Source organism: Chinchilla lanigera, unplaced genomic scaffold (genome assembly GCF_000276665.1).
Source record: "Chinchilla lanigera isolate Chin_1 unplaced genomic scaffold, ChiLan1.0 scaffold00105, whole genome shotgun sequence".
Classification (NCBI taxonomy): Eukaryota; Metazoa; Chordata; class Mammalia; order Rodentia; family Chinchillidae; genus Chinchilla; species Chinchilla lanigera.
In genome coordinates this window covers 1,721,561-1,744,436 of record NW_004955506.1, presented here as the reverse complement: position 1 = coordinate 1,744,436, position 22,876 = coordinate 1,721,561, and the positions used below count along the sequence as shown (strand labels likewise).

Genomic DNA, 22,876 nt, shown 5'->3' with positions numbered 1-22,876 from the left:
GGGACATCCTGGGGCCTGAATGTAACAGCAAGAATGACAAAATGGGAGCGAAAAGTGGCAGGGCCGGTTGCAGGAGCAGCCGCCCACCTTACCATTGGGGATAATGATGCCACCAACCATGGTTCCAAACACAACCGAGAGGGTCAGCGCTTTAAACCGAAGCGGGGGCATGTAGCCTCCAGCAGCGAAGGTTCCATCTTTTTGCTACATGAAAGAAAACATAGTTTTGAAATGACTGACTTCCTCTGCCACTCCTGCGGAGCAACACCAGGCACAGCAGACAGTCTCTGCGAGGGCCAGGCATCACTGCCCTGGCAGGAGTGCGAGCATCACCTGCACCATCAGGTTTGGCTGAGTGACTATAACAGAAACCCATTCAATGCCAGGAAGGCACAAGTGTATATCACCCCAGGTACTGACCACAGATCTCACAACTTTGTTTTGCAATATTAGGGTTCAGTCCTTCAGTTTTCCTTTGCACTTTCAGAGCAAACCCACAAGAGGTTCTTAAAAAGAAACATGAAGGGTGGACAACAGAATACAGACCCCACAGGGACCCTGCCAAATGACTTGGTTTCTCCCATTCTGTGGGTTTCAGACCTCGGGAAGAAGCCCCTCCTATTTGTGTGCCCATGCACACCTGGCAGCATCAACTCCAGCACATGACGAGGAGTTACCAGCTTCAAAGTCGAGAAAGAAAGAGAAGGAGGGTATGATGTGGCACAGCCACATACCCCCGCTCACACCCTCCAGAGGGACACAGGAAGGCTGACATGGGGTGGAGTTGCACAGGCAGAGGCACTGGCCTCAGACTCCACCTGCACTAGAGCCCTGGATGGCTGGCTCAGGACCTGGCTCTCCATTCACTAGCTCAGTGCCTTCATTTCCCCTTTACCAACAGAAGCAGCTCCTTGTCAGGCTATGATAACAACCACAGGCGTTAACACACGGGCAGGATGACCATGACAATCATCCCTAGGTTAGAAAAAAAACACAGAATCTTCCAGACCTAGAATTCTGAAATCCCCAATTTTTAGAATAAACTTTTATACCAGGTGGACCAAGGGAGCTGGAGCCAGAATCTCTATAGACTTTGAATGACAGTTTAGAGGGAAGCAGGGGAACCACAGACACAGAGACAATCATGAAAAAGCTCTCCAGGGAGGTCACAGGGAAAGCCAGAAAGCAGTGCCCCGCTCCCACAGGGAAAGAGCAGCAACCAGAGGTACTGCAGGTTTCCACAGGCACAGAGGTATAACCACTGAAGACTGGAAGCGGAAGCGAGAGGAGTGGCAGTGTCTCTGTACACTCCACATCAGGGAAGCGTGCAGTCAAATGTTCTGACTCCATACATCCTCTCATGCCATTTTTGGTTAGCTTTACAAAAATGTATTATATGCAACAGTACCAGTGCTGTTCCAATACAAAGTGCACATTTGCACCAGTGAGAGACAGAATCCAGCAACCACAAGTGAAGGTGAAGCAAGGTAAGCCAGGGACGGGCCCACAGCCAGATGAGCTGGTCTTGCCCCTTCTCCCGAGGGAAAAAGTCCTAAAACCTGCTCCCTTTGGCATCCAGGTGCTTGAACACTAGTGGAAGCAGACTGGAATCTATTGCTGGACTCTAAAAGACCACTAAATCCCCCATGCTACAAGCAGTTGAAATAACTTCGTGTCCCTGGCTACCAGAAGTTCCTGCTGAAGAGAAAAACTAGGCTGAAAGACTTCAGGCCTTGAGCAGAAGAAGTCACCAAGAGAAAAGCCACGAGCTGGCACAGGTCACCTAGCTCAGCTCAGAAGGTGACTGTACCCTGAACAGCAATCAGGGTTCCCCTGATGGCTCCAAAAGGGCTTGTTCTCCACTACCAGGGCACATGGCAGCACAAGTGCACCTTTGGTGGTTAACTCAGTAAGAGACAAAGAACACAGGCAGCCTTTTGGTTTCAACCCCTGTATTAAAAAACTTCTTGCAAAGCAGCTATGCTTCAAAAATCTTTGGTTAAATTATTAAGATTTTCAAAGTTAAAAAAAATTTTTAAAAAGTTTAAAAAATTTCAAAAGTTTAAAAAAAAAAAAAAAACAAACACCACAATTCAACAAGGCCATCCCAGAACTCCTGTATTTACTAGCACTAGCCAAGCAATCCAGTGCCCATGTGCCCCATCCCATCATTGAGGCCTGCCCAGGATTTCTCTAAAGCAAACCTCCATTTCCTATTATTTCTGAGTTGGGGGGACAACAGCATCAATGCTAGGAAGTCATGGCGACAAGTCTAAGCTCCGTGCACACCAACACGACCCCAGAAGGCCTGTCTTTGGTGCCCTTTTCTCCAAAGCTAGTTTAAAATTTTCCTATTAGGGGCATGTAGTTCAGTGACAGCATGTACAAAACCATGGGTCCCATCCCAGGCACAAAAAAATTTTTTAAAAACGCAAAACTCTATGGGGAGAGTTTATTTCAATTGAATTTTGCTTATCTTTAATCAGGAAAAGCTCTTGTTACTGCTACCCAGGAAAAGAGAGAACCCCCTCACCCCCATTCCCAGGATGCCTCGAGAATTCTACCTGCTGCTCGAAAAGCAGTGTGTTCAAGGCCTGCCTACAGGGCAGGATCATCATGGGGAAGCCCACGGCCACCGACATCATGAAGCCCACACGGATCATCTCTGTCACCAGGTTGGAGGGGAAGTGCATCAATACATTGCCTGCTGTGGCCTCAGTGAAGCTGACGTAACCACAAAACCCCACCTGCAGGAGGAGGAAAAAGAGCAATGTGGTGAGCATGGTACACAGTGGGGGAAAAGGCGTACCCCCAGAATGGCCTGCAAGCCCCTTCCCAAGGAAGCTGGAGCAAGAGACAGTCTCAGAGGGCAAAAATGCCACTCAACTCCACATTAACATAAACCTGTCTCTTGATAACCAGGAGGAAAAAGGCCACAAATGAGGGAAGGGTCCAATATAACTTTTCAAAAGGACCACAGATAAGAAACGGAGCTGCCTATCAGAAAGGAAGGTGCCAGAATGATCCCCTGCAAGCTCTTCAGAGAGGCTACTCTTAGTAGTTTCAAAACTCAACTAAGGAACATGGCATAAGGTACAGTCCTGGTAGAAGACAGATGTGGACAACACTCTCCAGGGGCCATGCACAATAACCTACAAGAGTGCTAAGGCCACAGAAGTAAGAAAACAAGCTGTGACTCCAGTATTTTCACCATCTTACTTAAGACAACAAATAGGAGCATTAAGAGAACTGCAAGAAAAAAATCTATCAAAATCCTAACAGTGCCCTGCGCTCCTCAGACAGAAGACCCCAACACAGCCCAGAGGAAGGTGGTTCCCAGGTCAGGCTCTGGATGACTGGGGTGGAGGGGCAGGGCCACCCTGCCACTGTACATGCAATGTGCCCCAGACACTGAGGTGACAAGGAGAAGGAGACGGCACCTGTGCAGACAGAACCCGGGACAGCAAAGAGCACGGAAGGGGTCCTACCGTGACGTAGAAGGTAGTAACCACATTGAGGGAGGAGGCAAATATGGAACTCATGGCCTTCACGGATGGCTCATCCAGGCTGTCATAGGTAGGCAGGACCTGGCTGTGTAAAGACAAGCAATTCACAAAGCAGACTCCAGGGAGCCCCACTAGCCTACTGCATCGCAGTTTCCGAGACCTCTCCTTCCACCCAGCCAGCCCACACTCTTCCTTCACGTGACATCTACCACGCACCATGACTCACGGCGCCAAAGCTGGCAGGCTTCATGACACTACAGATGGCAGCACTGTGAGCACCCCAAAGCAACCCCCAGAACACAACCCTACACAGACATCTTACAAGTGCTACAGAACCAGAGGCTGACTGGCCAGGAGTCACTGCATGACTGACATAAGAAGTGCAGCGCTGAGACTGCAGCAGTATTGTGGGGAACATGCTGCACTCCCAGCAGTCAAGGAAGAAGTTAAATAAACAGCCCTGGCCAGCCACTGCCTGACCTGGTGCTGCACCTCAGCACAGGAGCAAGCAGAGTCGGGCACAGACACAGAGAGAGCCAGGCATGTTTCCCAACTTGCACCCTCTAGCCTGTGCCTGTGGATGAGAGAACTGGCTTCTGTCCCAGGCCCAGTGCCAGTACAGCAGTGCTGCTAGGTGGTTAGGAGGGGCCACAGTCACCAGCTGAGCAGAGAAATGAAAGCCCCACCAGGCTCTCATCACACAGCTTGTCTTAAGATAAGGGTGACAGCTGAGGAAAGAAGCAGGACCTGGGCACCTGTGAGGGGTGGGACATGGGAAGGAGGGAACGGCTCTGCAGTTCAGGCAAGAATAAAAGGTTGCAGAACGAGACCAGAGGGGGCGGGAGCCTGGTGGCCACCCTCCAGTAGTCCCTGGTAGCTGTGGCCTTCCAGGCTGGGTTCAGGGGACAGAGAAGAGGACAGTGCAGGGAATGGGGAGGGGTCAGGATAAAGGGACTTTGCAGCCAACAGATGGCTTTAAAAAGTGAAAGAAAAACAAAGAGAAGATAAGACCTTGTGGGACAGCATCATCCCTGTTCACCCCAGGCTCATGGCACACTTTCTCTCAGGCTACTCCCAGCATAGGGGGTCACCACAGCTGTCAGGCTATGAGGGAACAGGCAAAGCTGGGGACACAGCAGAGAAACCAAAGAGGAGTCACCAGGAGTCACCCTGAGCACCAGCCTGGCACCCTGAAGAAGACTGTGTTGCAGCACCAACTTCCCCACACTGACCAGGCCTTGGCCAAGCTGAGTTTGTGCCAGGAAGCCCAGCTTGAAGGGGTCCACACCAGAGTTGCAGAGCATGTGCCTGCCCCCCAGGAAACACAGGCCTATGAGAGTCACTGTCCAGAAAGCTGTGGTGGCTATCAGGAAGGCCATGTCTGGGCACAGGGGGCTCCCCTCCAATCCTGACTGTGTGCTCCAGTGATCCCCCGGATTGTACCCTAGAGAAAAGGTGGAGCCACAAGACCCCCTGGCTAGCGATGCAGCATCTCCCTACGCCACTTGGGAGGGTGCTGCAACCATGAGCATCACCCACACCCAATGGCATCCCCACACTGCCCACTTTATGGGGCAGCCTATGTGACTAGATGCAGCTCTTGGGGTACCACACATTGACCCCCACTGCTTGGAATGGGACCGAGGTCTCCAGATGGAGCCTGCCCCGTCTGAACCTCATATGCTCAGTTACCACCTCGGTTGCTTCTCTGGGCTCAGAATGGCAGTTCTATAACCCCGATTCATTACTAGAAAGTGTGACCAGAAGGGCAGTGATGGCAACAACCACCCCAGTCACAAGGCGGGAGGATGGCTGTCGCCCCAGTGGGACAGGCCATCTGATGCAGGCTGCAATTGGAGGACAAGCCCTTTGCTGTGCACGTGGCAAACATTTGCATGGCCGGCACGGGTGAAGCAGGCAAGTCTGCAGCCCTAGTGCTCTCCTGAGAGGAGGAAGAAGCCAGCACTCAGCGAGCTGTGTGCTCCCGCCCTCCAGAAACTTGTAATTTGTCCTAAGAATCAAATCCAACAGATGTGCGATGGCTGCTACATGGCCACCACTGGAGGCTCGACCCACAGGCTTATTTTTTAAAACACAAACACACAGACAGAAAGGACAACTGGTAAGTAGGTACACAGCACAAGAATGTAACTTCTGTCACTGATGATAATGGGGACATTAAACAGCAAGGCTGGAGCGTGTTCTGGTGGAAACAGAGCTGCCAAAAGAGACGGTAAGTGGGAAATGACGATTTGGATCTCATATGTGGGTGTAAACACAGCAGTGTGAGCAAATTTTATGTCACATCAGTTTACAATTGGCACAATACATGACCACCGACACTATGGGGGGGGCCACTCTGCCAGGCCCCCCCTCACGTTGATGGTCTTTTTCGGTCCATGCGGGATTTACACCTTTCTTTTCAGCTGGTTACCGTTCCCACCCTGGCATGAATCACTAGCTCCTGCCACCCTGGTGGAGTAGGTACTGCTGCTAGGATCATGGAGCAGGCTGCTCTGCATTCACAGAGCCCCAAGTGCCAGGGAGCTCACCCGCTGCCCGCCCGCGCACACACAGGCTTCGGAGACATCCCAGCAGCAGCCCAAAGTCAATGTTTGTGCAATTTCCTTTCAAATATTCGCAGAACAGCTAAATTCTGGCAAAACACTTGGGACTCTGCACACCCACAGCCAACTCTCCTCTCACAAGATCTGGCAAACAAGGTGTTCCTGCCAGCGAACCCAGCCGCAGTTTCTCTCTAGTTCACATAGAACTCCCTACCTCAGCCCAGAGAGTACAGGTCACACTGGAATAGGACACTGCTCCTCAGCAGCCAGAAACAAGTGATTAAAGAAACAGAGGGAAAACCCAGAAAAACAGACCATCTGTCTCCACATCCCCTCCCCAACGCCCAGCCCCCACTGCAGCAGTACTTACGATTGGCAGGCGAAGGACATGCCGAAGATGGGAATGCAACGGAAGACGCCCTCCCAGCGCACATAGCTGACCTGCTTCAGCCACTGCCCACCAAAGAGGCCATGCTTGAGGGAGGATAGCACAATCTGCACCAAGGAGAGAGCAGGGCATAGGTCAGGAGGCAGCCGTACTGGGCCTGCCAGGAGCCATGCTGGGAACAGGTCAGGAGACCCTCAACTCTTCAGCCCACAGTGCCACTGGCTGACCCCTGCAAACACAGCCCGGGCTACCTGGAGGGGTGAGCGGTCACCACACCTTTGAGGGTTCCCTGCCTGTGACTCAGGAACACCCCAGTCCATGCCGCAGGCATGGGGTCCACCCAGGTCCAGAAGATTTCCTGCACACACCACACTCTCTTGCTGTGTGGGACTACTCAGCACAGACAGAAGCAAGAGCTCACTTTGGACCCAGCCCCAGTGGGTGGCAAGTCAGAGAGGAGGATGCCCTCAATCGGTCTGGCCCTTTCCTGGTCCTGGACTATGTCACAGACATCTTTTAAGAGCTCAACCTACTGAGGATGCATTTATCTGAGAGTAAGAAACTGTCACCAGGCTGGTCCGTCAAGAGAGTAGAAAAATGCTGGTGACCCACAGCCTACTCCAATGCAGGCCTCCTACAAAGATGACCCCAAGAAGGGTCATCTCTGGCCTTGACATTGTGTGGATGGGTCCAGGGCCTCAGGCGTAGCAGGACTGACTAGGTCAAGGCAGCCAGAGCCCCAAGGCCCTCTCTGTGAAGTTCCCATGTCCTCTGTCAACTCTGCACTTTATCTTCTAGCCTATCCCACTACCAACCCTCATTTAGAAAAATGACAACTTGCCACCTGTAACAAAACACTGATATCATGCTCTTGGTCACAAATCCTACAGGAAGGTCTTTCTACAAAATGCACAGACACTAAACCTGTATTTCCCAGAGCCTGGATACAATGAAGTTGGTCTCAGAGCCCCTCCTATCCTGAATCCCTTGTGTCTTCTGCTGTCTGACTGTACCTGTCCCAGAGTGCTTACTGGCCAGGACACACGTGGAGCTTCACAGCACATTCCATCGGTTCAAGCACACTTCCCAGGTGCAGAGCACTTTTCTGTCATTCCCAAAAGGTAGCTAGAAGCTAAGCTAGACCCATGCATGGACCACCTGTGATTGACCCCTTCTACCGAGTGCATGGGGCTCACCACAAGCATGAAGACGGTGTAGAAGATGAGGGCCATGGCACTGAAGGACTGGATGGAGGCCATCATGTTCCTCTGCAGACTGAGCGGGAGCACAATGCACAGGGACACCCCAAAGAGCAGGAACACACGGAAGGTACCACTCACCTGGAAGGGAAGAGTCCTCAGAGATCTGCTGCACTGAGTTCATTCACCAGTGGGGCTAATTTGTGTGGCCACGCTGGACAAGGAGCACCATGAGGCGCTGTGGGCCAATGGCATCAAGAGCAGAACGCTGGAGGTGAACATACTCACTGCTAAAGCTGTCCTGGAGGCCTCTGTTCTCAGGACACTGACTACTTTTGACTCTGCAGGGTCCAGTCCAGCCCCAGTATGAGGCCAGCCAAAGCAAAAATGGTCAGCTGTTCCCTTTCACACCAGGAAAGAAGGAGCGGGAATAGGGAGCCTGCGCTGCCCTGGGCCCTCCCTGTATGCCCAGCACCGATAGGGACAGGCCGGGACTCAAAAGGAGCCTAGTGTAAGGTGCTTCTCTAGTAAATCAAAGCTGACCCTGCTTCAAAGATGGGAGTCTTAAAATTCTGGTCCAGAAAATTAATCACAAAACCCTAGACTGGCATTTGTTATAGCAAAACACACAAAGGTCTAAAGACACCTAACACCTAATTTGGCTGAAGCCAGTACATCCAATTTCTAGTTCCTGGCTGGGTGTGGTGACACACACCTGTAGCTCCAGCACTCAGAAGGCTGAGGCAGGAAGATGGCCTTGAGTTTGAGGCCAACCTGGACTACACAATGAGTTTGAGGCCAGCCTGAGCTATGTAGTGAGACTCTGTCTTAAAAAAAAAAAACCACAAACACAAAAACCCACAATTCCCAGCTGATGGCACTGGCCAGAGGTGATGAAAGCTCTACCAAGACCCTTCAAGCACATCTCTTGGCTCTCTCTCCCAGTTCCAAATACCTACAGGTCTATTCCAAATCCACACTTCTCAGCATGGGAACATCTCACGAAGGGCACTCTCAACATATCAGCAAGGAACAAGGACAGAAAGGCTCTGCACACAGCAGAGGCAGCCAAAGGCAGCCAGCACTCTCAAGTGCCACAGAACCAAAGGTCAGGTGTCTGACCTCAGGGCACAAGATAATAGGTGCAGGAAATGTCCCAAGTGTTCTCTGGACAGGACAGACCCAAAATTCTGCTCAGTCCACAGTGAAGTATGTAAAATGGACAAAGTCAAGAAGAGAAGTTCAAAACACAGGCCAGGGCCACACTCATAGGACACTCACTGATCCCACTGCTCCCTGACAGTGTGAAAATCAGGCACATTCTACCCTACCTCTGCTGCTATGGTCTCTGTAAACTGAAATCCTTTTCTACCTTTGGTTTTCTACCTGACCCAGTCAGTGCTGGTGTCCAAATATAAAAGGCCCATCATACAGAAGCCCTCCAACGCTGTGACCCTCCCTCTCCCCCGTAACCAGATCTGCTCCCAGGAGCTTACCACCCAGAAAAGGTACCCAGGGCCCAGATCACAGGTGCAACCACTTAGGGGCAGGGCCACACAATTGTCCCTGAGGCTTCATGGAGCACAAGTCCACCAGGCCTGCTCACAATGCCCTTACACCCAGAGTGAAGACCAAGCTCCCAGCACAGCTGCTATGGCTGATAGCCAAGACTGAATGAGAGCCTGGCCATTTCTGCCCCTTAATGGGCAGTACTAGCCAGCTGGGACCAACCTACTCTCCTTCCCTCTCTTAGTATCTTTCACCGATGACACCCTAGCACAGCCCCTAAACTCCAGAGCACGGGACCTGTGCAGACAGCAGGGCACAGGGAAGCTCTCCCAGCCAAGTGCACCAGCTTCAATCAACTGACAGAGTGACACCACTGTCAGAGTAGCAACAACAGCACTCAGACCAAGCCCCCTCACAATGAAGTCCTTACCTGAAACCCAAAGAGCCGGGCAAAGAAGTTGGACCCCAGGTCACCAATCACAACATAGAAAGCAATGCAGGTTCCCAGCATCAGCCCAATCATGCTGTAAGGAAGGCAACTGAATTTAAAACAGTATTTTTGGAAGAGTGTGCAGCCCTGTCATGATCAAACCTGGACCCATGCACAGAATTGGGGCCCAGGCCTCTACAGGCCCAACATCACCAAAGGCCAGGCCCTGTCCCTGGACTGTACATGAATGCCCATAGCCTGACTGCATGAGAGCTGCGATCTTAGACTTCCCAGCCACAGGACCCGGGCATGTTTTGTAGTGCACTCTACTGGGCTTGGAGTGAATACTGAACAACACTGAACTCTTGGCTGTACGGTATTGTAGTTTTCTCTCCATGGGAGGTTCTCAAAGTTCTTTCAGGTACAACAAAAATGCATCATGACATTAACCAAGTTAAAATCAACTGCTTCCAAAAAAGGTTTTCTTTGAAGTTTATGATTCGCTCACTTAGAAGCCTAACTGTATAATTTCCTAGCTATTTTTCATTTGATAAAATTTTACTCCAACAGTTGAAAAATGTAGCATTTTCAGTTTAATGCCAATTTTATACAGTAGTATTGGGGGTACAGTTTAAGGAACAGCATTAAGAGATTAACTACAATGGAAGGACAGCAATTTTTCTATGTTCCCCAGGTTGTCCATTTTTAAGTACTACTTGGTAATACTTAAATAAAGCTTTAAACCTTGACAACAATCATTTTAAGAGTACAATAAAACTGGACTTTCAACTATTTTGTAGGTAACTCTTCAGAAACATAGTAGAAGTTATAAATCAATCCAGGATGAAACTTGTTACTCATTTCCTAACATTTTCTAACTGCTCCCATTCCTCTGCAGCTGCAGGGGTAGAGGAACAGGCTGCAGCCCTTACCTGGTCTCTACCAGCATCTTCCCGGCTTTCCCATAGGCGTGGAATGCTAGTGCAAAGGAAAGAGAACAGGCGCTCAGTCCTACAGTGCGAGCAGCACATCAGCAAAAAAAGTACTGAGTACAGCTGCAAAGGGAAACCTGACAAAGAGCCATTGGCCCAGAGCTCATGTGGCACTGGAGGATACTTCTAAATTCTGCTCCTCATGCATTTTCAGGTTTACCATCCACAATCCAAACTAGTGTGACAAAGGACAAAACAAGGGAGACACAAGGCAGATTGTTGGGGCTGGGGATTTAGCTCAGCGGCAAAGCACCTGCCTGGCAAGCGCAAGGTCATGAGTTTGATTCCTGGTACCAGAAGAAAAGACCAAAAAAAAAAAAAAAAACAAAGGCAGATTGTTCTTTTCACATGATACTGGGATGAGGGGGTTCCTGTAAAATGGCAGTTCCCCACAATGATGATCATGAGACCTTTCTAGAACAGTGCCACGCAGCCAAACTGGCCCCAATCAGGGTCCTGGCACTGAGGGGTTTGGGCCCCCAGAGCTCAGAGGCACCCCATAGGTCCCACCCCAGATGCCTCATCTTTGCAGCCTGCACCACAGGGACACTGTAGGGGCTTTTAATTCACCCTTTGGGCATGACTTTTTTGGGGGGTCTCTTTTTTTCTTTTTCTTTTTTGGTATCAGGAATCGAACTCCAAGCCTTGTGCTTGCCAGGCAGGTGCTATACCACTGAGCTACAGCCCTGGCTTCGGTGGGCATAATTTACAGAAGAAAATAGAATCCTGGCAAGAATGGCAGATGGGGAGGGAGTTGGGGACAGCAGCTCTGGTGCTCCCCAATACCCAGGGAGGACACCTAGAGCCGTGCTGATGAGCAGCATGTGTTGCCACAGCACAGGGTGTCCTTTCACAAAAGGAGCCTCTGTCTTCCCTTCCTGGACACAGAAGTATCTCTTGTAAATGAGAAATTAAATACTGCCTTGCTGAAGTCCCTCCCAGGACCTTAAGGGTGATCCGGCCACTCAGCATTTCCTTAGTCCAGTCTAATGAGCACGAAAGAAAGTTCTGGTCTCCAAGGAACAGCCCAAAAGGAGTACCTGTGACAGGGTAGCTCCAGGCTCATTGGGAGCCCCAACTCCCTGGCCCTTGTTTCTTCCCTTTGCACAAGGCCAGAGGCCCTCCAAGGGGGTGTAAGGCAAGAAACACAGCCAGCTGGGTAAGAACAATCCACATACACTCCCTGTTACTTCCAACTTACTAAGAAAGAGGCCCAGGTGTCAGGGGCCTGAGGGCCTTCAGCCTCCAGAGGTCATACTGCCTTTCCTGGACTTGGATCACTAGTCAAGGAGCCGGGTGCCCATCAAGTACATCTAACAAACTGAAACCCAAGCAGGGTCCCTTTACGAAATCCTGAGTGTGGATCAAGAGCTTAATTGGAATTTCAAAAACTAAGAACTCCAGAGGGTCTAGCCAGAGACCATGCTGTTACCACTGAGGCATTCAAATGTGGGTACCATCATGCCCAGCACAACACAGTATTCCAGCCCCACACGTGGAATCTTGAGTGCCTACCACTTTCCATTCCTTCTTACTCTCCAAAAAGAAGCAACAGTCTATAGCATGCTCCAGACCTGGAGTGCCCTGCCTGAAAAGTCCCAGGATACGTTTACATCCCAGGCACCGGAAAGTGGAAGACGATCAGGAAGTCAGGGCAGGTGGGAAGCAGCTCTCTCCTCAGGCTCCCAGAACATCCTAAGTGGCAGCTGTGCTAAGACCAGGCCCTGTCACTGTGGCCTCCCCCTTTCCTCTTCTCTTCCCCTAGGCCACTCCACACCCTCTGGAGTGTCCTCAGTGTGGACAGACATGCCCTTGCCCACGTTTCTTTTTGTTCTCTATCCAGGGCAGGGCACACAGGAAGGCAGGCCATATATGCAGAGGCCAGTGGCTCTGGCCTCACCAAGGCCCCCAGGCTTTCTATTTGCCCTGCCCTTGCATTCTCTGAGTCTGAGAAATGGGGCCAGCTCCTCCCCAGGGCTACAGGCAGAGCTGACTCCCACTGCACTTGCTTGCAACAACCAGTTGCTTCAAGAGAAGGGGTGGCACTGCTTAAGGTGAGGTGTGCTGATCAAGATGGGGAGACACCTAAAAGGCAGGGAGGGGGAGCATTGACCAAAGTAACTGCTCCTGCAGACAGAGGAGGCGCAGTCCTGAGGTCTCCATGGGGCACAGTCCTATCAGCACACTGCAAGTGCATAAATAAACAGTTGCCAGATGAAGTGGCAACATATCCAACCTGTATGCTAAGCCAATAGCATGTGCACAGGTCACCCCCAAGGACAGGCAGAGAAGAAATCCACTCCACACTATGGCCATGCAGGGACCGCCCAGGCTCAGGAGGTGCAGGAAACACAATGACCAGGGATGTGAAACCCAGGTGACCCAGAGGACACACACCAGCAACGCCTGCTCTGCAGAGGCCTGGTTGTTACCAAAACCTTCCTGTAGCTGGGATTGCTGCTTCCAGCCCAGACCACACACCATACACTTGGGACTCAGGTCATAAATCAAGGTGAGGCTAAGGGCTCAGAACACTGGAGGGTTGCAGGGATGTGGTGGTATCCTAAGCAGTTCACCCTGACATGTCTGTGTATCTTCTGAACTGAAACAAAGTTTATAGAAGGCCACCAGGAGAGGGATAGGGAAGAGGCAAAAACCACAGAACAACCAGGACAGAAGAAGCAAACAAAACAAACCTGCACAATCCCAACAAAACCCCCACATGGGTGACTCTCCACACCAGCAAAAATCATCCCCAATGCCTGAAGCAGTGGTCTATGTCAGGGTAAAGAAATCACTTCCTCAGTCTGCCACACTGTCAAACGTCAGAACACAAACCTGTGTCTAAGGGTAGCAGACTTCTATCAGAATACTGCCAACTCTCCCATGCAGTATGCACAGGTGAACAGGCTACTTGGAGACACATCTGCAGCACCTGGATTTCCCATTCCTTCTTCTAGTCTCTAGGTCCAGATGAAGGCCATCTGCCCATCTCACCAGACAGCTGCCTAATGCCCCTGACTTGGCCAATAAGGCATTCCCTGCATCTGCAAACGCAAGCCAGGCACAGCAAGGGCATCTGTGTTCAGGCCTCACTGTGAGGCTATTGTGCAAGCCTGTGAGGTTCTCACTTGGGGAAGGACAGAGGAAGAGGTGAAGGCCCTCCCAGAGGGTGTCTGCATCAAGCCACAGGAGGACCACACTGCCAGAGGGGCCACCCCTCCATAGGAACAGCACCAGGAGATCCTCTTCTCCCTGTCTCCAGCTGCTGTCCCAGGTGGCCCTCATACAATGGGTCTACCCACCTCTGAGGACAATGGGAAGCTGGTGCTAAGCAGATGGTGGTGTAGAGGCTCCATCTGGGAGACAGCACATGCGAGCCATCTTGTTTGGGATCAAATGCACAACCTGAGACCACTGGTATTCAGGAATCTTTTGTTTCTGAATGTGAAAGTTGGAGCTCCAGCAGCCAGTGCACAGGGGTGTCCATCAGGCAACTTTCTTTCAGTCTTTCACATCTAGCCAAACCGGTTTGACTTCTCAAGGACTTGGTTTGGCTTCTCAAGCACTTTCGAAGAACAATCAGCCAGCCTGCTATCAGAATCAAAAACCACAGCCTCTCCAGCAGAGGGTCCCAAAGCCTCTTTCAGGCTACAGTGCATATTTGAGTTGTAGCCTCTGCTACAAAACCTAGACAGAGACCTCAACAGGGAAAGGGTCAACCTAACCTATGGCTCTGGAAACCAGGAGAGGGGCTCACCCAAGCACCTCGCTCTGGGTTCTAGTGGGCACACCATCCCTAGTAGAATTAGATCACCTCAGTCTGGGTCAAGTTAACTGACAAACCTCACTTCCTCATGTGCCAGCACTAAGACTGACAGCACCACTCCCCTCAGAGCAGAAAAAAAGGAAGGCATTCCTTGGTTCTGAAGCCAGGAATGAATGCCAGTGTCCTGGTGCCAGCACACAGCAGACTAGCAGGAAGGAAGAAGCTGAGCTGCAGAAGCCCTCGTACGCATCTCCAGAGATGTCTATTTTATCTGGCCCTGGAATTCTGTGGCCCATTTCCTCACACACCTTCCCTCATCCATGAGAGGGTAAGTCAGCCTGCTGCAGGTGGGGCCCCGCATCTTGGCCATACACTGGCTAGAGAATCATGAGCTTCACTGCAGGCCAGGAATGTTCACCAAAAACCCTCAAACCAAGCCCTGTGAACAGGAAAGTGGCATTTCAACACCCACGTCAAATGTTCCCAGTATGAGCTGCAGAGCTGGAAGACTCAGAGCCTGGGCCAAGACAGGAAGAGAAAATTAGGCTTCACACACCAGCCCAAGAAGTATGGTGTCCTTGAAGCAAACTACCTAGAAAAGATTCCAAATTACTATGACCAGCTCCTTTTGGCTGAACTAAAGGAAACAAAGTTGTAATTCAACAATACCAGGAGGGAGACCAGGCCTTCTGGGAGATGAGTTATTTAATATAGCATGAGCTTGACCAGACTACATCTATTCTTGGAAATTCCAGGTGGGAAGTTCAGAAGGATACCTCTTGCCAACTCCATAGAATGCCTCCTAGTACCTGGAGACTTACACAGCCAACAAGCCACCAAGAGAGCAATGAGTACAGCTGTCTGTGGCAGACCTGGAGGGGGAGACTATGTGTGTATCTGCTCAAGAGGTGGAGGGATGCGTCATACTCTTCTCCATCACTTCAATTATGAAGCAGTTTTTTTTAATTGCATTAAATTTTAAAATAAGAAAAAATACTACCATCTAAGAACCTCATTAAGAATAAAGTAAAAGAAAAATAACTAGACAAGAAGAATAAGTCCCCAAGACCTGAGAACTAGGGCATCCCTCTTCTTGAGAAGGCATCTAATAGAGCCTAGCACCCAAGCTCTCTGAAAACCAGTTCTCACCCAGGCCAGCATAGGTCCTCCGTTTGCTCAGGCTGGCAGACTTTACCAGGAACATGCATGACTGGTGCGTCATCCAGGAGCAGAAGACCAAGAGCAGGGCGCCCAGGATGATGCCACACTGGAGGGAGGACAGAGAAAGTATGTTCATAAAACTAGACAGTCCTTGCATCTCCACCTCACATATCAACAGTGCTGGGGCTCATGCAAGCCTCCTCTGTCCACGTCTGTATGTACCAGAATCCCCACTCCACTGCTGTCTGCTCCTATGGACAACCCTTCTAAGCGCAGAGAGAGTTGTTTCTCTGCAGCAGTAGCAGGAACCTTGTGTGTGGATCCCAAAGAGCACCAGGGACACCTCCACCCCTTCCTCAAGTCTTGCTAGGCAGCTGGGTGTTGCTAAAGCTAGCTCCCACTCCTGCATATACCCCATGTACACCGCCTTGAGGCCATCTGGGTCACCTGTACATGGGAAACACCTTCTGGAAGTAAGAGATTAGAAATGACATGTGTACCTTTCTTGTAAGTTAAACAGATGCTTACCATGTGACTCTACAAGCACTCTTAGGTATTCCTCCAGAGAAATGAAACATGGCCATGCACAAACCTGTACTTACAGCAGGTTTAACCATAATCCAAAAGCTGAACAGCAATTGAATGGCCTTCAGCAGGTGCCTGGACAAAGCATGGTCCATCTGTACAAAGGAGTATTACTTAGCAGTAAAAAGGAAACCTCCAACTCCGCATGGACATGGATGCTTCTCAAATGCACCATGCTAAGAAAAAGAAGCTAGGCTCAGAGGCAATAAACTGTGATGCCATTTACAAGACACTTCAGAAGGGCAAACTGCAGGATAGGAAAGCAGCTGATAACAGAGGGACAGAGGTCACTTTTTGACCATGGTAGCCACTGACTGTACACATATATCAAAATCCATGGAATAGTACCCGACAACTGCTGAATTTCACTGTATGTGAATTACTTCTCAATAACTCTAACATTTAAAACTTTAGCACCACTACACTAGTGCAAGATATTAACAAGGAAGACTGAAGGGATGGGGAGGAGGTCTAATGGAACTCCCTGTGCTTTCTACTCCATTGGTCGTAAATCTAAAACTGCCAAAAATAAATAAATAAATTCTATCAACTTAAAAAAATACACGCAAACAAGCCACAAGCAGTTGTACATGTTTGTAATCCCAGCTACTCCAGAGGCTGAGTCAAGAGAAATCCAAGTTCAAGACAGCCTAGGCAATGTAGCAAGACTGCGTATCAAAATAAAATGTTAAAAAGAGATGGAGCTATAGCTCAGTGCTTGAGCACCCAGTGTTCCATCCCCAGTATATACATGCAATTACACCCACGAGGACACTCCATATCACCAAACTTGCATCACAATGGCTCTGCATTCTCTGCAGGATTTGAAACATGCAGAGAATTTGGCCCTCGAGGTACTCACTGGCAGGAGCACACACTGGTACATCTGCTGGGAACTCTGGGCAGCATATACTAGAGCTGAACACACATATACTCCATGCCTCTGCCATTCTACCCAACAGAATACAGTTGCCTGGGCTTTAGTCAGACATTCACAAAAGCCCGGGCAACTGTATTCACAACAGCACTCTGCACATCGTAAGAGCTCCAACCAGGAAACACCAGAGGCCTCAGAAAGTTATAGGAATCTCTGGTGGAGCCATTCAATGGGATGCTGGCCAGATGCTGAAGTATACACATACTACAATTCTACTTCAGTTGAAAAACAGGCAACATGAGCTGGGCGTGGTGCCACGCACCTGTAATCCCAGCATTTTGGGATGCTGAGGCAGGGGGACTGCCGTAAGTTTGACACCTGCCTGGGCTACATAGTGAGTTCAAGGCTAACATGAACTAGATAATAAGACCCTGTCTCAAACAAAACAAACAAACAAACAAAAGACTAGGAATGGTGCCACATGCTTGTAAATCCAGCACTCAGGAAGCTGAGGCAGGATTGCCAAGAGTTCTAGGCCAGACTGAACTACAAAAGGAAACCCTGTCTCAAAAAAATTTAAAAAAAAAATAAAACAGGCAACACCAACCTCTAGTACCAAAGTTGGAATGATTGGCAAAGGGGCTGCAACTGTGGTGTTCTTCTATGTGGAACAAGTCATATGTGTTTGCTCACTTTATGAAAATTCATCAAGAGTACACCTGCCAGGTGAGATGACACATGCCTGTAACCCCAGCACTCAGGAGACTGAGGCAGAAAGATATCCTCAAGTTCCAGACTAGCCTGGGCTCCATAGTGAGTTCAAGACCAGCCTAGGCTACATAGTGAGACCCTGTCTCAAACAAAAAACCAAAAAAACAAAAAAAAAAAAGAGTATAACCAAAGTGTGTACAGTTTTCTATATGTTAAACTTTCTAAAATACTCAAATATTTTCAACAGTGCAAGAATTACTGAAACAAACAACAAAAAGAACCCAACAGTAAACCAACAAAAATGAAAAATTTTAATGACATGACTGCCAGACACTAAACACACATCCCCAAATAGCCTGTTGGCCTCAGGCTGTGCTCCGACCCAAGAGGCCTCCCTTGCAGGAGAAGCTGAGTCCAGAGACAGCAGCAGCTGGCAGGCCCTCAGGGCAGAGACTGACAGTTTCTACACTTGCTGCCTGCTAAGTTTCAAGCTCCTCCAGGGCAGGTCTCTGCCTGCCTCCCCTTTACGTACTCTGGCAGGGGCCTATGGCCCACTAGGTATTCCAAATATGGGGACAGCTGAATCACCTGTACCCTACATAGGGGTCAAAATTAGAGCTCCAACCACCTGGAAGACTTGTGTCACAGATGGCAGCATCAGACTGCAGATGAAGAACCAGCCATCATTCCACATCCCAGGACACAGTTCTGCTACTAGGCAAGTTGCTGTGGACACCAGGACACACAGGTGTTCCAGAAATACAGAGGTGAATGACACAGCACTGGGATTCACAACACAGATATTTTCCCAGGGGCACCAGTGACCTGTAGTTCCATCCTCCTACCTACAATGTAACCATGTCAGACAGGACCCACACCATCACCTTCCATGCATGCTTACCCAGGCCAGATCAGGGCCCTGTGGGGATCAAAAATTCCCACATCAAAGGTCCTGAGTTCGATTCCCGGAACCAAAAAAAATTCCCACATCAAAAATTATCTTTTGTATTTTTATCCAAAAGATCCAAAACACGAAAAATATAAAGTGTTAACCTAAAGTTAAACTACTAATACTATTATTTTCAGTTCCAAAACGTCCATCTAGCTGGGCATGGTGATGCATGCCTGTGATCCCAGGACTCTGGGAGCCTGAGGTAGGAAAATCAAAAGTTTGAGCCTAGCCTGGGCAATTTAGCAAGACCATCTCAAAATAAAGCGGGGTGGGTGCAGCAGTCCCAAAGCCTTGGGTTCAATTCCCAATACCAGGAGGAAAAAAAAGTCCATCTTACTTCATTTTCTACTTCTGGCGCCAACAGATACAACTGGCAGGTCTTTGACCTGACATTCAACGGCCAGGACCTCTCCGGTGCGCAGCTCCTCCCTGCCACGCGGCAAGGGACAGCAACACACATAGCAAACACGATTCCCCCCAGGGGGGAGCCACACGTTCATTGGTTAAGAGTCTTAAGGGAAGAAGTTACCCAATTCGATCTTTCCATCAGCCTCCCAATGCCTGCTCATCCGTGAATTATTTAAACAGGAGTCGCAAGCAGACACACAACCGTTTTCTTTCACGTGGCATTCAATGGTGAGATGAAACCAAACTTTTTTGCATAGTAAGATTTTTCCAGTCGGGGTGAAATTTGTACAGAACAGACGAAATACGCACAATATGTTTGCGGTATACAGCTAGCTCTCAAGTGATCAAGCTGGTGAATTTGTTAATCACCTTGTAACCAAAGCCCCGCTGCTTCCGTGAAGTTGGGGCTGAGTTTTAAAATAGGACGAAATAAAACCCTACTGAATCCTCTCGTTTCCCCCTTGTGCTCACTCTGCCCTCCGGTTTGTGTGCGGGTCTCGCAGGCACTAAGTTCCCGCGGTCCCCGGCAGCGCGCAGACCCCCGACTGCCAGGCGCGCAGACGTCGTCTGTCTCGCCTCCCGACCGCAGGGCCCTGGCAAGGCGGCCCGGACGCACCTGTTTGAAGCAGAAGGGCATGGTGAGCACGCTGACCCCCACTATGCTGTTCACGACGTTCGTGACCAGCCCCCAGTTGGAGGTGGCGGCCGCAGTCATCCTGAGGGCCGGCGCGGGCGGCGGGCCGGGAGCAGGCGGCGGGGCAACTCAGCCACCAGACCCCGCCAGGCCGCGCGACCGCCTCATAGCCATCCTCCCTTTCTCGTTCTGATGACCGCCTCCGAACTTCCGAGCCCAGAACCGCAAGGGCCCGAGGCTACGCTGGCGACACCACAGCTGCGTTTCGCCACTGCGGACTCACACACTTCCGCCTTCCGCGGGCTCCCCTACCCGGAAATGACGACTTCGGGGGCGGGGCGCAGCGTGGCAAGAAGCAAGCCTAGGAAAAGCTGCGGAAAAGGCCAACGGGGCGGAGCCTACCTGCTGGGGCGAGGCTCGGTGGTACGTGAGCCAATGAGAGGCAAGAGTGTAAGGCTTTGGTTGGGCGGGGCCAGGACGGGCCGGTATCTGGGCGGGGCTTGTTGGGACGTAAGCCAATGAGAAGAAAGCCTGCGAGAGCCTGGCGGGGGCACGGTCGGGCTCTGGGCGGAGCCTGAAGCAGGGAGGGGCCAGGTTAGACCCGGGCTCCAGTGATGGCGCACCTGCCAGGCGGCGGAAGCCGGCTCCTGGAGAGCGCGGGAGGACCGGGGTCTTCCTCTGTGGGGCCTCAATCTGGAAGGGCGGAGGAGAAAGGCGGGTGCCGCGCCTTCCGCAGAGGAGCGGATTTGGAGAGATCCTGATTGGCATTTAGCCCATAGGACGGTTTCCACACGTGTTCCTAGTGCCCGGGGTGCAGGAGGCGGTGTGCTGGTTCTGGGCTAAAAGCAATCTGTGCAGAGAAATTAGCACCTCAGCTTTACAGAGGACACGCGAGGCTTCTACACTCAGCTAAGGTCACATAGCTCCTAAGAGAGGTCGTGGGGCTCCACACACTGCTGGTGCTGGGCAAGACACCGCCCCCAAAGTAGAGGGAGGAGACTCAGAACTCCCTGAAATGAAGGAGCAAAGGAAAAGTGAGAGGGCAAGAGGAGAGACAGGTGTGGCCAGAGAAATCTGGGAAGGTGTCAAGAAGGAGTGGCTTCTAGGCTGACGCCTGAAGGACAAATGAATGCATAGAAGCCTGGGACGGGCGGGGCGGGGGTGGGGAGCGGTTCGTCTGGAGGAAGCAAGTAAGTGGACTGTGGGCTGAAACTGTGCATGGGAAGAATTACAAGCGACTGAGAGAGGCCATCAGAAAAATAAGGCCACGTTTGCAGGCACAGCAGCTGTTCATGTCGGAGGAGGCTCATTCTTCAGGCACCAGGTAGTCCCTTGGTGAGACTGTCCCACTCTCAAACAGGAGAGCAAGAAGAAAATATGCCCGGGTAAAGAGTGATTTAAGGGCTGGATGTGATGGCCCATGCCTGTAATCACAGCTACTCGAGAGGCTGAGGCAGGAGGATCGGAAGTTCAAGACCAGCTTAGACAATTTAGGAAGACCTTGTCTCAAAATAAATGGGACTGGAGATGTAGTTCAGTGGTACTGCACACCTGGGTTCAATCCCCAGTACTGGGACGGGGCAGGGGGGAATAATTGAATATAAAGCCAAATGATAAATGTTCACTTTGTGTTAATTTATTTTTATGTGAATGAAATCAGATATACAGTCTATAACCTGCTTTTGATTATGTAATTTTTAGTGAACTATCACACACAAGATAGGATGTAAAGTTTAAATATATTTTAATGAAAATAGCAATAAATACCTATGGAACCAACATCACCTTTAAAAATAGGATGTCACAGAGCTAGGGTACTCCCTTTCTGTTCCCTCTTAATTCTACCTTCCTCCCCTCTTCACTGCCAACCTGGGATCATCTCTGTCCAGATTTTGTCATTACGTTTAACAGTGTACTGCATTGGATGTAGCCCTAAACAACTATGGAAACACTACTAGTATTTGTCTCTTTTTTTAATTTTATTTATTTATTTATTTATTTATTTTGGTTTTTCTCCGGTATCGGGAACCGAACTCACGACCTTGCGCTTGCCAGGCAGGCGCTTTTGCCACTGAGCTAAATCCCCAGCCCCTAGTATTTGTCTCTTAATATTCATGTAGTCCATCTTCTAATATAATAGGGATGTGTATGTGGGTACCTAGAATAAAGAATATACTCAATCCCTAGAAGGCAAGATCTGTCCCTTCTCTCATCGTGGAATCTGGAACACAGATGTGGTGATATGAAGCCATCTTGGGCCGTGAGGCTGAGGGCAGGGGTGGAGCAACAAGCCAGATAGAGCCCACATCCCTGGGCAACATCTTGGAGCAGAGCCACCCCACTGGTCCCTGACTACCTTCTCCTAGCTACTCCATAAGGTAGAGACAGACTGTCTGGTTTAGGCTGCTATTTTGGGTTCTGTTTTGTGAAGCTGCTATGGTCTAATTCAGTAGCACATTGGGATAGATAATTTCTTCGCTATTTTATTATAAGGAATTATATTTCAGATATTCTTCTGCAACTCCCTCATTCAACATCATTTACAAGATTTACCCTTACTTGTATATTGCACATGTGTTCTGTGAGTCATTTGCTCTCACTGCAAATGGAATCCCATTGTTAAAGTAAGCCAGACTATATCTCCATTCTCCTACCAAGGGCACCAGAGTTGTTTCCAATTATTTGACATCATAAACAGTGATGTAGTGAGCATTACTGGGCTTGTCTCCTTCATGTCTGTATGTTAGAGTTTCTCTAGCATGAATAACTAGATGTGGAATTGCAGATCCAAGAGCATGGGTACCTATGATTTTAGCCACAGTGTTCTTCAAAGTGGCTATAAAAGTTCTCCTGGTTTACATCACAGGTTGGCAAGCTTTTTCTAAGGGTCAGATGGTACATATTTTCAGCTTGTCAGGCCATGCAGTCTCTGTCACAACTACTCAGTCCTGCCATTGTAGAGGCAGCCTTAGACAAGTGGTTATGCCAACATATCAGTAAAACTTTTATTTACAAAGCAGGAGCTGTCCCAATTATCCCTGAAGGTTGCATACTACATGTTGTCTTCCCTCATCTTCGACAGTTTGATAGTATCAATTTAGCCAATGTACTGAATAGAATGGAATCCCTATGACAGCTTTAATTTCTTCTTCCTTAGTCTTTTTTTTTTTTTTTTTTTTTTTTTTTTT

At 49.8% G+C, this 22,876-nt stretch overlaps 1 protein-coding gene across 7 annotated transcripts in view; it reads right to left on the bottom strand.

Moving 5' to 3' along the window:
- The window catches only part of Slc38a10 (solute carrier family 38, member 10), a 43,157-nt gene extending 23,146 nt beyond the window's left edge, over window positions 1–20,011 (bottom strand). For 6 of the 7 annotated variants that reach the window (XM_005407280.2, XM_005407281.2, XM_005407282.2 and 3 more), the window contains exons 1-9: window positions 19,671–20,011; window positions 15,510–15,627; window positions 10,532–10,577; window positions 9,600–9,693; window positions 7,658–7,801; window positions 6,444–6,568; window positions 3,489–3,591; window positions 2,565–2,747; window positions 93–204 (exon numbers count right to left, since the gene is read on the bottom strand). In XM_005407280.2, coding sequence (XP_005407337.1) covers window positions 93–204; window positions 2,565–2,747; window positions 3,489–3,591; window positions 6,444–6,568; window positions 7,658–7,801; window positions 9,600–9,693; window positions 10,532–10,577; window positions 15,510–15,627; window positions 19,671–19,769 — 1,024 coding nt within the window. In that variant the 5' untranslated portion in view covers window positions 19,770–20,011. The remainder of the gene's footprint in view (window positions 1–92; window positions 205–2,564; window positions 2,748–3,488; window positions 3,592–6,443; window positions 6,569–7,657; window positions 7,802–9,599; window positions 9,694–10,531; window positions 10,578–15,509; window positions 15,628–19,670) is intronic. The other variant, XM_013506030.1, reaches the window with a different exon arrangement.
- Window positions 20,012–22,876: the final 2,865 nt, after the last annotated feature.